Source organism: Schistocerca gregaria, chromosome 4 (assembly GCF_023897955.1).
Source record: "Schistocerca gregaria isolate iqSchGreg1 chromosome 4, iqSchGreg1.2, whole genome shotgun sequence".
Lineage (NCBI taxonomy): Eukaryota > Metazoa > Arthropoda > Insecta > Orthoptera > Acrididae > Schistocerca > Schistocerca gregaria.
In genome coordinates, this window is record NC_064923.1 from 772,067,950 (window position 1) to 772,083,528 (window position 15,579).

Below are 15,579 nucleotides of genomic sequence, written 5' to 3' on the forward strand. Positions count from 1 at the left end.
GTTGTTCTTCACTGTGAGTCCAGATCATGAAGATGTCATCAATAAATCTGTACCAAACTTTGGGTTGGCAGGCTTGGGTAACCAAGAAGGCTTCCTCTAAGCGACCCATAAATAGGTTGGCATACGAGGGGGCCATCCTGGTACCCATGGCTGTTCCCTTTAATTGTTGGTATGTCTGGCCTTCAAAAGTGAAGAAGTTGTGGGTTAGGATGAAGCTGGCTAAGGTGACGAGGAAAGAGGTTTTAGGTAGGGTGGCAGGTGATCGGCGTGAAAGGAAGTGCTCCATTGCAGCGAGGCCCTGGACGTGCGGGATATTTGTGTATAGGGAAGTGGCATCAATGGTTACAAGGATGGTTTCTGGGGGTAACAGACTGGGTACGGATTCCAGGCGTTCGAGAAAGTGGTTGGTGTCTTTGATGAAGGATGGGAGACTGCATGTAATGGGTTGAAGGTGTTGATCTACGTAGGCAGAGATACGTTCTGTGGGGGCTTGGTAACCAGCTACAATGGGGCGGCCAGGATGTTTAGGTTTGTGAATTTTAGGAAGTAGGTAGAAAGTAGGAGTGCGAGGTATCGGTGGGGTGAGGAGTTTGATGGAGTCAGGTGAAAGGTTTTGTATGGGGCCTAAGGTTCTGAGGATTCCTTGAAGCTCCGCCTGGACATCAGGAATGGGATTACCTTGGCAAACTTTGTATGTAGAGTTGTCTGAAAGCTGACGCAGTCCCTCAGCCACATACTCCCGACGATCAAGTACCACAGTCGTGGAACCCTTGTCAGCCGGAAGAATGATGATGGATCGGTCAGCTTTCAGATCACGGATAGCCTGGGATTCGGCTGTGGTGATGTTGGGAGTAGGATTAAGGTTTTTCAAGAAAGATTGAGAGGCAAGGCTGGAAGTGAGAAATTCCTGGAAGGTTTGGAGAGGGTGATTTTGAGGAAGAGGAGGTGGGTCCCGCTGTGATGGAGGACGGAACTGTTGCAGGCAGGGTTCAATTTGGATAGTGTCTTGGGGAGTTGGATCATTAGGAGTGGGATCAGGATTGTTTTTCTTCGTGGCAAAGTGATATTTCCAGTAGAGACTACGAGTGTAGGACAGTAAATCCTTGACAAGGGCAGTTTGGTTGAACCTGGGAGTGGGGCTGAAGGTGAGGCCTTTGGATAGGACAGAGGTTTCGGATTGGGAGAGGGGTTTGGAGGAAAGGTTAACTACTGAATTGGGGTGTTGTGGTTCCAGATTGTGTTGACTAGAATTTTGAGGTGTTGCGGGGAGTGGAGCTGGAAGTGGGAGATTGAGTAGATGGGAGAGACTGGGTCTGTGTGCAATGAGAGGAGGTTGAGGTTTGTTGGAAAGGTTGTGGAGGGTGAGTGAGTTGCCTTTCCGGAGGTGGGAAACCAGGAGATTGGATAGTTTTTTGAGGTATATATATATATATATATATATATATATATTAAAAACAAAGTTTCTATGACTTACCAAATGGGAAAGCGCTGGTAGATAGACACAATAAAAAGACACACAAACACACACATAAAATTTCAAGCTTTCGCAACCAATGGTTGCTTGGGGAAAGAGGAAAGGAGAGGGAAAGACAAAAGGATGTGGGTTTTAAGGGAGAGGGTAAGGAGTCATTCCAATCCCGGAAGCGGAAAGACTTACCTTAGGGGGGGAAGAGCATGGGTACACACACACACACACACACACACACACACACACACACACACACACACACACACTCATATCCATCCATACATATACAGACACAAGCAGACATATTTAAAGCAAAGCTTTTAGGGTAGTGACTGTAGATACCAGCTGGATTGCTGGAATGGGATCACTATGGCATGATTTGTAGGTGGAAGTATCTGACAGCTGACTGAGTCATTCTGCCATGTAATTCTTGCAGTTCAAAGCTACAGTGGTGGAGTCTTTGTCTGCAGGCAGGATTATAAGATCAGGATCAGTTTCTAGATTTATTTATTTATTTATTTCTTGTTCCGGTGATCCATGTGATGAATACATCACAGATATGGAACGTGTCAGTTTTACAAACTTTTTATGGTATTTTGTAAGTATTGCTATTATTCATAGTAAAATTATATGGCTTAGATTAACATTACAAATTAAAATCACAAAAAAATAAATGTTACAAAGTTAAGTATTACAGACTCTATACACATACATACAGAAAACATCCTACTGAAAACTTAAGATGTTTACAAGTAATAGATATACAGGATCACAAATGAAGAGTGGGAAATGTATCTGAGACTTATCCATACAGGTACTAGGGTACTATTCATTGTGGTTCAGGAACTCTTCTATAGTATAAAATGACCCTTGGAATAGGAACTGCCTTAAGCTTTTCTTAAACGAGAACTCATCATCTACTAAACACTTAATTTGTGAAGGGAGGGCATTAAAAATCTTTTTTTCCCTTATGAAACACATCAAGGAGAATATATATTGTGCAATGGATGTGAAGATTTGAAGTTCTTTAAAAAGATTTCTGCATGTGGCTCTAGGGTGGGCTCCACTCATGATTCTTATGGCTCTTTTCTGTGCAGATAGCACTTTCCTTGCAAGGGGCTGATTTCCCCAGAATATGATTCCATATGCCATAATGCCATGAAAATAACCATAATAAGCTGATTTACTGGTTTCCGTATTTCTGTAAGAGCAGATAATGCGTAAAGCATAAGTTGCCGAATTCAGCCTTTTGCAGAGATCCAAGATGTGGTTTGACCAGTTTAGTTTGCTATCTATATGTAAGCCAAGGTACTTTGTACTATCGACCTTAGCTATCTGCATGTCACCTAGTTTTTGTTCTTGTTCATCTTCTTTAGAGACTGACTGAAACTGGGCATAGTTTGTTTTACTGTGATTTAAAAGATGGCGGCTAGTGTTGATAAATATAGTGTTCGTGCGGAAAAAAGTGAAAATTACCTTGATATAAACAGCTTGTGCACGAATTGTAGTGATGAAATCAGAAAGTTAAATGATCGTTTAAGTAGTGTGCAACTAACCATTAACACTCTGATGAGCGAACTAAAAAAACTTACCGCCGGAAAGTTTGAACCTACGTCAAACTTGCCTCACAGTAACCACGAAATTCCAGGCAAAGTGAAAAACAAAGTGCCTCATTCTCAACAAAGGTTATTGTATGAGTCTAATTCCGCGTGTACAAGCAGATTCAGTGTGCAATCAACCGTGCAAGGTAAGAAACATTGTGCATGTGATAAAACTAACTTCCGAGCTGAAAATGAAAATACAATTACGCGGAGTGATACATCCAAAAGAATGCCTAACAACTCAACTACTGTTACGAAAGGAAATGAAACTGAAAGACCCGAACACTTGCGTGACACAAATATCAAGTATTTGTCCAGCGCTGATACTAAATTGTTTGGCCATAACGACAGTGGACCCTCTAAATAGGCAGAGAACCCTAAACGAAGAAAAGTAGTTTTGATGGCAGACAGTCATGGTCGTGGATTTGCTCGCCTTCTGAGCGGTCAGTCCAGTTTACAAACAATCGCTTACATAAAGCCTGGTGCTTCTATGTCGGAAGTTTGCAATCATGTACGATCCACAGACGTTACTGACTTATCCTCTGAAGACTTTGTTGTGCTAATTGGTGGGTCAAATGACGTATATAAAAACGAAACCCACAAAGCAAAACAAGAACTAAAAAGGTGCTTAGGACAGTTGACACACACAAATGTTTTAGTGCTGAACATTCCACATCGGCATGAGTTAGCTTCTTGGTCATGCGTAAATAAAGAAATAATCAATGCCAACCAACAAATTTCATTACTTTGGAAACATTTCAGAAATGTAGAACTCGTAAATGTTAATAATATTGGGCGCAGATTCCACACATTACATGGATTGCACATTATCAACATGGGGAAAAAACTGCTCGCCGGAAAAATCGAAGAAATTATCACCAAGAGGCATCAAACACTCAAAAGAAAAATCATCCTGGATTGGCCCCCCAAATATTCGAAGGAAACAACGCGAGCAAAACCTGACTCACCAACTTTAACAACAAAAGAAGGAACTAGGTGCCTCCAATATCCAGGCACAGTGAATGCAGTAACAGCTCTACCAATTGCAGACCCAACTCTATCACCAGCAGCAATATTATCAGCAGTTAGAGCAACAGCTGAAGAACTACCAGGAGAGCCAGACACAGAAGAAAATCCTGCTGCAGATGATAATAGAAGAATATATGCAGTCGGGAAAAGAAAAGCAGTACTTCCAGCACACCTGAATGATTTTTTATTGGCAAGGTAAAGGTAAGTGATCAATTAAATATACCAAAGCCTAACAAACCCTTTAATTTCATGCTGATTCATCAAAATGTCCAATCATTGCTAAACAAATTAAGTGAAGTTGAAATTTTATGTACTGATGAGCTAAAAAACGTTTCTGTAGTGTGTATAACCAAACACTGGCTGCCAAAAGATGCAATGTCAGTCACAAAACTTGCAGACTTCAATCTTTCTTCATCATTTTGTAGAATTACATCCAGTCATGGAGGGTCATGTGTATTTGTTAAAAGTGGCATTGATTATTTTAACATAAAACCCATTGAACTGTTAGCTGAAGAGAAATTTTTGAAGTATCTGCAGTTGAACTCTCTGCATTAAAATTAATAATCATCTGTGTATATATGAGCCCTGATGGGAACTTAAATGATTTCTGTCACCAACTAGAAGCAGCTTTGAACACTATAAAAAACGTCAACAAAACAGTGATCATATGTGGAGATTTTAATATAGATTTTCAAGAAATCTCAAAAGACCAGCAAAGCTTGATGACCCTACTAGAAACATATAACATAAAAACCACCATTGACTCTCCTACAAGAGTTATACCAACAACTAGTACAACAATTGATCAGATATTAATAAACACAAATGTAAATAACAATTTCTGGGCCGGAAATCTTAATACTGGCTTCAGTGATCACTATGCACAGTTGATTGCTTTGCACACCCCAAGTGAAACAACTGAGAAAGAAGATCTTGTAAAAGAAGCAAGAAAATTCACTAACAAACAAATAAACATTTTTGTACTGAGACTAAGTGAAGAAACTTGGTATGAAGTGTATATTTGTGAAAATACTAACAAAAAGTTTGAAAAATTCATGGAAATCTTCATGTCATACTTTGAAGCTGCATTTCCATTAAAAAGGCAAAAATGTCAACCTAACTTCAAAATGAACAAATGGATTACAACAGGTATTAGAATATCTTGTGCAGAGAAAAGAAGATTATACACTATAGCAAAGACACAGAACATGCCTCCTGAATTTCATTTGTACCTGAATAGTTACATGAGGATCCTCAAAAATGTTGTAAGAAAAGCTAAAACAATGGCAAATGACAAATACATTGAAAATTCAAAAAACAAGTCTAAAGCTATATGGGAAGTTATAAAAAATCAAACAACAAGTGAAACTAAACAATATAAAAATATGAACTTATGTTATGAAGGACAAATGATTTCTTGCCCAACAGAACTTGCAGGGACCTTCAACAAATATTTTGCAAACGTAAGTGAACAGTTGGTGAGTGGACTGGAAGAACACAACAAAATATCACCTCCATCATGCAATAGTGTGAGAAATGTGTCTACATCTTTGTTCCTTTCACCCACAAATTCTGCAGAAATTTTATCAGTTATAAAAACCTTGAAAACAAGGTACTCATGTGGAATTGATGGAATACCAGATGCAATTATTAAAAAATGCTGTCTTGCCTTAGCTGAACCCTTGACACATTTGTGCCACAGCTCACTGGCATCAGGAACCTTCCCCTCATGCTTGAAAACAGCAAAGCTGAAACCACTGTTCAAAAGAGGAAATCCAGAATGTGTTTCAAATTATAGACCAATAGTCCCACTGCCAGTATTTTCTAAAACTTTAGAAAAAGTTTTTTATAAGAGATTGTCTGATTTCCTAAATAAAAATAAAATTCTATCTCCTTCACAACATGGCTTCAGGAAAGGCTATTCAACTGAAAGTGCAATATTTGAATTTCTTAATGAAATCTATGCTAAACTGGATGGAAGTGAGTTTGTGACAGGCATATGTCTTGATTTATCTAAAGCTTTTGATGTCATTGACCATAATGCCCTACTGCAGAAGCTTGACCAGTTAGGAATTAGAGGTATATCCAATGAGTGGCTCAAGACATACCTATGTGGTCGCAAACAGGTGGTTGAAGTGCAATATACTGACCACAACAAAATCAGTTCAGGATATGAAAATGTGGAATATGGTGTCCCTCAAGGATCAGTATTAGGACCCATTCTGTTTCTCCTCTATGTCAATGATCTTATGTACAACAAGTATTGCCAAACTACCCTCCAATTTGCAGACAATAAAAGCTTCCTTATTAGTGGTAAAACAGAAGAAAAACTAAAAGACTCTACTATACAAACAATGAACAGTGTAGAACAGTGGTTCAGCTACAACAAGCTAATTATAAACAAAGAAAAGACAGTAGCACTGAACTTCTATAATATAAAAGGAAGAGACCACCCAAACATAGAAATAGAACTTAGGGACAGAGTTCTTGAAAGTGTTAACAGCACTAAATTTCTGGGACTCTGGCTCCAGAACAACACAAAATGGGATGTACATATTGAATATTTGCAAAGAAAACTAAGAAAAACCTGTTACATGATACGGATCTTAAAAAATTGTTGCAGCAAAGCCAGCCTCTTAAATGTATACTACTCCTATGTGCATTCTGTAATTGAATATGGCATAATCTTCTGGGGCAATACAACAACAAATATTAAACTTTTCAGGATGCAAAAGAGAATACTAAGAATTATTGAAGGGGTAAACAATACGAAATCGTGCAGACGCATATTCAAAAAACTGTCAGTACTTCCTCTTCCCTGCATTTTTATCTATGAAACATCAGTTTTCATCAAACAATAAATTGATAGACACGCAGATATCTTATTAAAAAATGAAGATATACATGCACACAATACAAGGCAAAAATCTGACCTTCAAGTGAAACAGGTGAGAACATCCTTATGCCAAAGAGCCACACTACATACTGGGATAAAGATTTTCAATAATCTACCTAAACATATTAAATCAATAGGTAAACTCTTTAGTTTTAAGGCTGAAGTAAAGGCATATTTAATTGATCATTGCTTTTACAGTCTGACAGAATATATAAAAGTCAAACAACAAAAATAAAGATGCATTATTAATATTCTACTTTGTATGTTGCCTGTGATGTTTGTTGTATTTAAGAATCTGTGCTAAATAAGCTGACTATCTAGTCCTTAGCATTGCAATACAAATTGTATTTTTATCTTGTAAATACCTAACTATGTCCAATATCCTTGTATATATTCTATACATATAGGATTTGAAGGACTAAATAAATAAATAAATAGAAAGACCATTTACATTAAACCAGTTCACAATATCACTAAAAACCTTATTAGCTGTCACTTCAAGTTCATCCACTGAGTTATCAACCAGTAGCGTAGTGTCATCAGCAAAGATGGTGAATTTACAAAAATCTGTACATAGAGGAAGATCATTAATAAAAATAATAAAAAGTAGGGGGCCCAGAATGGAGCCTTGAGGCACTCCACAGGTGATTGTTCCCCATTCCGATGATGCTGATGCACCTTCTTGACTATCCAGTACAACTTTGTTTTCTGTTTGAAAGATAAGAATGGATCCACTTCTCGGCTGCCCCAGTTATGCCTAGATATGAAGCTTTATGCAAAAGTATTTGGTGACTGACGCAGTCAAACGCTTTTGAGAGGTCATAAAATATTCCAACTATCTTCAATTTTTTATTGATGGACTCCAAAACATTGGCAGCAAACGCAAATATTGCATCTTCTGTTGATAACCCCTTCTGAAATCCAAACTGACTTTTACTGATGATCTTATATTCAATGAGGTGATTAACAATCCTGGCATGCATTAGTTTCTCTAAAACCTTGGAAAAACTCGTCAGTGGTGAGATTGGCTGATAGTTAGCAGTATCTGCCTTATCTCCCTTTTTATACAGAGGTTTCACAACTGCATCTTAAGTCTTTCGGGCACTATTCCTTGCTTAAGTGATGCATCAAAAATGTGGCAAAGGATTCTACTTAAGTGGCCGCAGCGGTATTTTAATAATTTGCTAGACATGTTGTCAACTCCAGTGGAGTTTTTAATTTTCATGGATCTAATTATTCTTTCAATTTCTGGAATAGTGACGGTTGTTATTTTGATTTGTGGTACTGTGCCAGGTACGCTGGCTTGCAGAAAACTAATGGCTTGATTTATGGAGCGTTGCGATCCAATTTGTTCTGTTACTGTTAAAAAATGTTTGTTGAACATATCAGCAACTGTTTTTTGATCACTAACAATATGATACTGATTTTTTATTTGAATATTTTCACTGTGAACTGCACTTTTCCCCGTTTCGTCCTTTACAAAATTCCAAATAGTTTTTACTTTATTGTTCGAGTTATCAATTTCTGCCTTTAAGAACATTGTCTTTGATGCCTGTATGGTTTTGTTAAGAATTTTACTGTACAATTTGTAATGCTTAATCTTATGTGAATCATCTGATGTGTTGGCTCCTGCATAAAGCTCCCTTTTTGTTCTATAGGAAATTTTGATGCCCTTCGTAACCCAAGGTCTGTGATCTGATTTATACAGATTTTCTCTAATTAACATTTTAGGAAATGTTTCTTCAAAAATACTTGTAATTTCATTGATAAATATATTAAATTTGGAGTTTACATCAATAGCAGCATACACAGAAGACCAGTCCATGTGCTGTAGTTTATGTTTAAAGTTTTCCATGTTGTGTGTGTTTGTAATCCTAATGTTTTTCCAAATGAAATTTACTCTCCTTTGTACATTTATTTGGTTTATAGTGAGGAACTGTCCATCATGATCAGATAGGCCATTTGTAACATTTTTTACACTTAAATTATTATATGCATCCCTGTCTAGAAATATATTATCTATCAATGTACTAGAACTGGCTGTTACTCTAGTTGGACTGTTTACCACTGACACTAAATTGTAAGAGCACATCAGGTGTTCAAGATCTGTTCTATTCCTGTTTTCTGTTAAAAAGTCACCCATTACAATGACTGATTTAGTTTTTCTAGACAGGCAGGACAAGAGTGATTCAATATTTCCCATAAAAGCGTTCAGATATCCAGCAGGAGCCCTGTAAATTGACAGCACAATAACTGTTGCACTGTCTGTTATTATCTCAATACCACACACCTCAAAGTGCTGTTCCACACAATATTTGCTTAAATCTAGAGATTTATACACTTTATTATTCCTAATAAATATTGCGACACCACCCTTTCCCATACTAGATCTACAATAGTGGGCAGCTAAACAAAAGTTTTCAATCTGTAACATGTTGATTCCGTCTGTGATATGATGTTCAGAGAAACACAATATATCAGGTACACTTCCACACTCTTCATCACTTAGGTGAATTAGCAGTTGGTCTATTTTATTTTTCAGACCTCTTATATTTTGATGAAATACAGACAATGTTTGAGACTTCCTCACCTTTACATTTGTATATTTGTTTGTGGTATTTTTTCGCAGTAGACTAGTTAGTTCTGCTTGTGGCGCTGGAGCCCATGTTTAATACACGAGAGAGATGTTTCACATGATTTTGACTGTTTTTCTCTCGTGTCACTCAATATAAAAAACGCTGAGTTACCTTTCTGTTTCGTGTAGGACGAGCTGCTGCTTCCGCTGTTTGTGGTTCAGCTGCTAGTTCTCGTACTGAAGGCACTGCTATTTCAGATGATGATGCTGTTTCCGTTGATGATGATGTCTGTTCTACACAATGGGCTAGGTGGTTTGGCCATAAAAAGTTTTTGCAATTAAACATGCTACACTCATTTGCATTTTCAGTATGTTTTACGCTGGATTTGTCTTTGGGTACAATGTTTTCCTCACTGATGTTTGGTTCTCTATAACTGAGTGGTATTATGGGCCCACTTAGTGCTTTTTCTTTCATTACAGTCTCTAATATGAAATTTGTGATTTCTCTCCTCCCAAGATTGTTTAGGTGAAACCCGTTTCGTGTATAAAACTTTCTGTGAAATTCGCTTGCTTTAATTATCGTAATATTTGCGGATTTTGAGCACAGTTTATAGATCTGCAAGTTTATGCTGGTTACTTCTGTGTTTACACATGACCTGTTTGGAAGATCATGTCTGAAAGGCACATCCACTAAAAACACTTTCTTCGATACAATGCACGGTAATTTGGCTTTTAAAGTTTTTATTAGATGTTGGCTGTTGTTGCAAGCAACATCGTTTGTTCCTGTTGCAATTACCACAATGTCAGAGGTGCAAGTTTAGGGGGTGTTTTGGTTAACGTTTTTGAGTATGAAACTTGCATTGGCTTGAGGGTAAACGTAGCCAAAAAATTCAATCTGAGGGTTTTCATTTAAAAGTTTAGATAAATTGCGTCCTTGGCTGTCACCTAAGATAACAGCCTTGAGCTTTTGGCCATACGATTTTTGTTTTTCATCAGATTTCGTGTTTACTTCCGCTTTGTTTTGGGATGTACTAATAAATAACTTTGGGTTTGTGGGCGGTGGTTGCGACATTTTTGGTTGAATATTAGTTTTAGATGACAATAGACATGGTTGCACATTACCGTTTGGGGTGGTACACATATTTTTCCTGGAATTCTTATTTGCAGCACTAGAATCATGGTCCTGGTTTACAGTAACATGCTTGTTATTACTGGGATTCCTAGCCATACGTGGATAACACGAACACAATACACTGTCTTTGCGGCCATCACTTTCACTTTCGGGCAGTTTCTTCTCTACTTGTACGCATTTTTCCATGTGGTCTTCGTATTCCGAACGTGTTGCAGCCAGAGCTTGTTTCAGTACACTAATTTCCTTCTTCTGTGCCGCCAAAATAACTTCGACATTGCTTACTTCTAAGCACTCAGCAGATAATTTTCCCGGCACTATTTTGTGATTCTTCAGGAGTTCTTCGTGCTTACAACGTAATGCAACTAGCTCTTCTTTCTCTGTATTGAATTCCTTTTCCTGTAGTGTTAGGGAGTCCTTTAATTTATTTTCTGCTAGACGCTCAACACACGTTCGGCATTGCCACTGGTCTCCATCGTTTATGAGTTTAAGGTTTATTTTCACGCACTTATCGTGATACCAACACTTGCATTCTGTGCATAGGATACCTTTCACTACCTTTCTGGAGCACTCAGGGACGATCTTTTTCACGGTGGACTGTGGTTCTTTCTGTGGATGTAAGGTTAGTATGCATGTTGAGGGATTTGAGAAACGATGGTGAGGCAAGGTTCAGGGATAAGAAACTCTGGAAAGTTAACAGGGTGTGGTTTGGAGACAGTGGGGGTGTATCACGGTTGGATGGAGGAGTGAACTGAGTTAGGCAAGGTTCAATATTGGTCTTTGGTTGAGTCTGATTGGTTGGGTTGGTGGCAAAAATGTGTTTCCACTGTAGGGACTGGGAGAAGGAGAGAAGGTCTTTAACTAGTCCTGCATGGTTGAATTTGGGAGTGGGGTAAAAGGTGAGGCCTTTCGAAAGGACTGATATTTCTGTGGGACTAAGGCTTCTGGAGGAAAGGTTCATGACTGTGTTGAGGGTATAACATTTCAGCTCCTCAACACCAAATTAAAACGTTCCACTTCAATTTGTTTGCACTTATAGCGATCCCAGCTCCCTCAACCAAATTAAAACGTTGCAATAGGAGGTGTCTGCTTCGTGCAGAAGGTCTTGAGTTCATATTGACGACAACAAGTAATTCTTCATTACAGACGTTTATTTACAAACAGAACTGACAGACTTCACAGACTCAACAACTGACTCTCAGAGCTAACCGCACTGCATATCCGAACTGGCAACTGACAACTCCTAGGTGTATTAATATCTTTCCAAATAATGAGAGTCTTTGACAATGTTTTGTTTTCAATACGATAGCAATTCACGACTTAAAACCAAATCAGACATTACAGAACTTTAGCACAGATTAAAGCAAGTAAAAGGATCAGTACATATAAATTCTTACAAGCATAATTTCCAAATAGATTTTATAACATTTTTCTACCAGCTTCTGGATAACCTTCACCAGATTTGTACCGATGTTTCCAGAAATATCTTGACATTTGATTCTGGATATTTCTTGAGTGATTTAGAACAACTATTTATATGTAAAATGATTTAAATCGTGTTTCAAAACGTAAATAAATCTTTTTAGCAATATTTCTTGATACAAATCGTCTTTCAAAATTAGGTTATGAAACAGTTTTCACAAGTTTTCGTATTTTTGCGATCATAATATAGAATTTCTCCATAGAAAGTTCCAGAAGTGGGAATTAAACGTTCATTTACAGACTTTCTCTTTAGCTGGTGAGTTTTTAAAAGTATCTTGTCCATATTATACGAAATAATTTAGCTCAAAACTGATAATTTATACAATTAATCAGAGCTACAGCAAACAGTGAGTCTTTCTTTTACAAAATGAAATATAATTACAAAATTGAATGAAAATAGGTTACTAACACTAATATATATTTACATTAATTCTATTTTTGTTCTTTCTGTGCAAAATGTCCTAATATTGACACAGTACAATATTTAAACATCACCAAAGTTTCCCTTTACATTTTGCATATCTGTATCGACATCCTCTAAAAGTCTACAGTATCGAATACTTCAATATGTCCCAATATGTCCTGTAATGTTACAAGGGTTAGTTACAATATCTCCCTCACATAATATGGAAACAATGTATCTACAATATTTTGTGGCCTACTATAAGGTTTGACAAACAGTATACAAAATTATGCCAAACATAGAATACATTTGTATAGAAGTATCAGATACATAACATAATACAGAGAGTATAAGAAAAACATCTACCATACAAACCATAATTTATGCATATATCAGGACATCAGATTCAGGTTTTTAGATCTGTGGAACATTCTATCACAAGACAAATGACCCAAAGTTTACACTACAACATTACATCACTAAACTATAGAAATACGTGCAGAGGCAATGTAAAGTACTACAATTACAAATTGCAAGTTTACATCTATAAAGTTACATCTCCAAAAGCATCAAAAGAGAAGAAAAAAATCAGAGCCTATGTGTATGATGAATGATCAAACTCAAAAAACTCGTAGTGATGGGTACAAACCAGAAGTGTATACTCAATCATGAGTAGGAGTATAGCACCAAAACAGACCCTATGATTGTGTGAATCATTTTATTGTGCCTATCATGACTCAGCATCTCCACTATATGGTGAGTTGCAACTTTCCTTTTCTAATATTGGTAGAAAGCATAATTATATAGTTATATGAACCTTCAAATATATCGTGGCATAGGTATAAACTCAGTCAATAGATGAGACAGAGCTTTAGAAAACACATCATCTTATTTATTTATTTATTTTTTATTTAAATGTCAAGTTCTGTAGGACCAAATTGAGGAGCACATCTCCAAGGTCATGGACGTGTCAGTAGATGAACTTAAAACATAAAAAGTAGTAACAGATACAAATAAATGTTTATGAACCTGAAAGAAAATCAGTCCATAAATTTAAGCAAATGCTATCAGCAATACAATGAGAATCATCCTAATTTTTCAAGGAACTCTGCGACAGAATAGAAGTAGTGACCCACGAGGAAACTCTTCAGTTTCGATTTGAAAGCGCGTGGATTACTGCTAAGATTTTTAATTCGAGTGGCAGCTTATTGAAAATGGATGCAGCAATATACTGCACACCTTTTTGCACAAGAGTTAAGAAAGTCCGATCCAATTGGACGTTTGATTTCTGCCAAGTATTAACCTAGTGAAAGCTGCTTATTGTTGGAAATAAACTAATATTTGTAACAAGAAATGACAATAAGGAATATACATATTGAGAGGCCAATGTCAAAATACCCAGACTCGTGAAAAGAGGTCGACAAGAGGTTCGTGAACTCACACCACTTATTGCCCGAACCGCCAGTTTCTGAGCCAAAAATATTCTTCTAGAATGGGAAGAGTTAACCCAAAACATAACACCATATGACATAAGGGAATGAAAATAAGCAAAGTAGAGTAATTTATGTGTCAAAATATCACTCACTTTCGATACCGTTCGAATAGTGAAAATGGCCGTATTAAGTCTTTGAACCAGATGCTGAATGTGGGCTTTCCATGACAGCTTACTATCTATTTGAACACCTAGGAATTTGAACTGTTCATTTTCACTAATCATATGCCCGTTCTGAGAGATTAAAACGTCAGGTTTTGTTGAATTGTGTGTTAGGAACTGTAAAAACTGAGTCTTACTGTGATTTAACGTTAGTTTATTTTCTACAAGCCATGAACTGAGGTCATGTACTGCTCTACTTGAAGCCGAGTCAATGTTGCACACAACATCCTTTAATACCAAGCTAGTGTCATCAGCAAACAGAAATATTTTAGAGTTACCTATAATGGTAGAGGGTATATCATTTATATAAAAATAAGGAACAGGAACGGCCCATCGCTGATCCCTGGGGCACCCCCCACTTGACAGTACCCCACTCAGATCCCACATCACAGCCGTTATCAACATTGTGAATAATGACCTTTTGCTGCCTGTTGCTAAAGTAACAGGTGAACCAATTGTGAGCTACTCCCCTTATTCCGTAATGGTCCAACTTCTGGAGCAATATTGTGTGATCAACATAGTCAAATGCCTTTGTTAAATCAAAAAATACGCCAAGCGTTCAAAACTTTTTGTTTAGCCCATCCAGTACCTCAGAGAGGATAGAGAATATAGCATTTTCAGTTGTCAAACAGCTTCTAAATCTGAACTGTACATTTGATAGCAAATCGTGTGATATAAAATGATCAATTAACCTTACATACACAGCTTTTTCGATAACTTTTGCAAATACTGATGGCATAGAAATAGGTCTAAAATTATCTACATTATCTCTTTCCCCCTTTTTATAAAGCGGCTACACTACTGAGTACTTTAGTCGCTCAGGAAACTGACCATTCCTAAAAGAAAAATTACAAATATGGCTAAATACAGGGCTAACATGTGCAGCACAGTACTTTAATATTCTACGAGACACTCCATCATAACCATGAGAGCGCTTAGTCTTCAGTGATTTGATTACTGTCTCAATCTCCCTCTTGTCTGTATCACAGAGGAGTATTTCATACGTCAGTCAATCTCGGAAAGGCATTTGCTAAGAAATTTATATGATTTCCTGTAGATACTAAATTTTTATTTAATTCACCAGAAATGCACAGAAAATGGTTGTTAAATACTGTACATATATCTGATTTAACACCAACAGAAATATTATTACTGCAAACTAACTTTATATTGACCCCAGAATGAGATTTTCACTCTGCAGCGGAGTGTGCGCTGACATGAAACTTCCTGGCAGATTAAAACTGTGTGCCCGACCGAGACTCGAACTCGGGACCTTTGCCTTTCGCGGGCAAGTGCTCTACCAACTGAGCTACCGAAGCACGACTCACGCCCGGTACTCACA

At 37.3% G+C, this 15,579-nt stretch overlaps 1 protein-coding gene and 1 non-coding gene across 2 annotated transcripts in view; one reads left to right on the forward strand and one right to left on the reverse strand.

Moving 5' to 3' along the window:
* Window positions 1-13,267: 13,267 nt before the first annotated feature.
* The window catches only part of LOC126267920 (uncharacterized), a 95,969-nt gene continuing 93,657 nt past the window's right edge, over window positions 13,268-15,579 (forward strand). The window contains exon 1 of the mRNA XM_049973230.1: window positions 13,268-13,339. Coding sequence (XP_049829187.1) covers window positions 13,316-13,339 — 24 coding nt within the window. The 5' untranslated portion in view covers window positions 13,268-13,315. The remainder of the gene's footprint in view (window positions 13,340-15,579) is intronic.
* On the reverse strand, window positions 15,483-15,557 carry Trnas-cga (transfer RNA serine (anticodon CGA)). Its single transcript has one exon. It is a non-coding gene; the product is annotated as a tRNA-Ser (tRNA).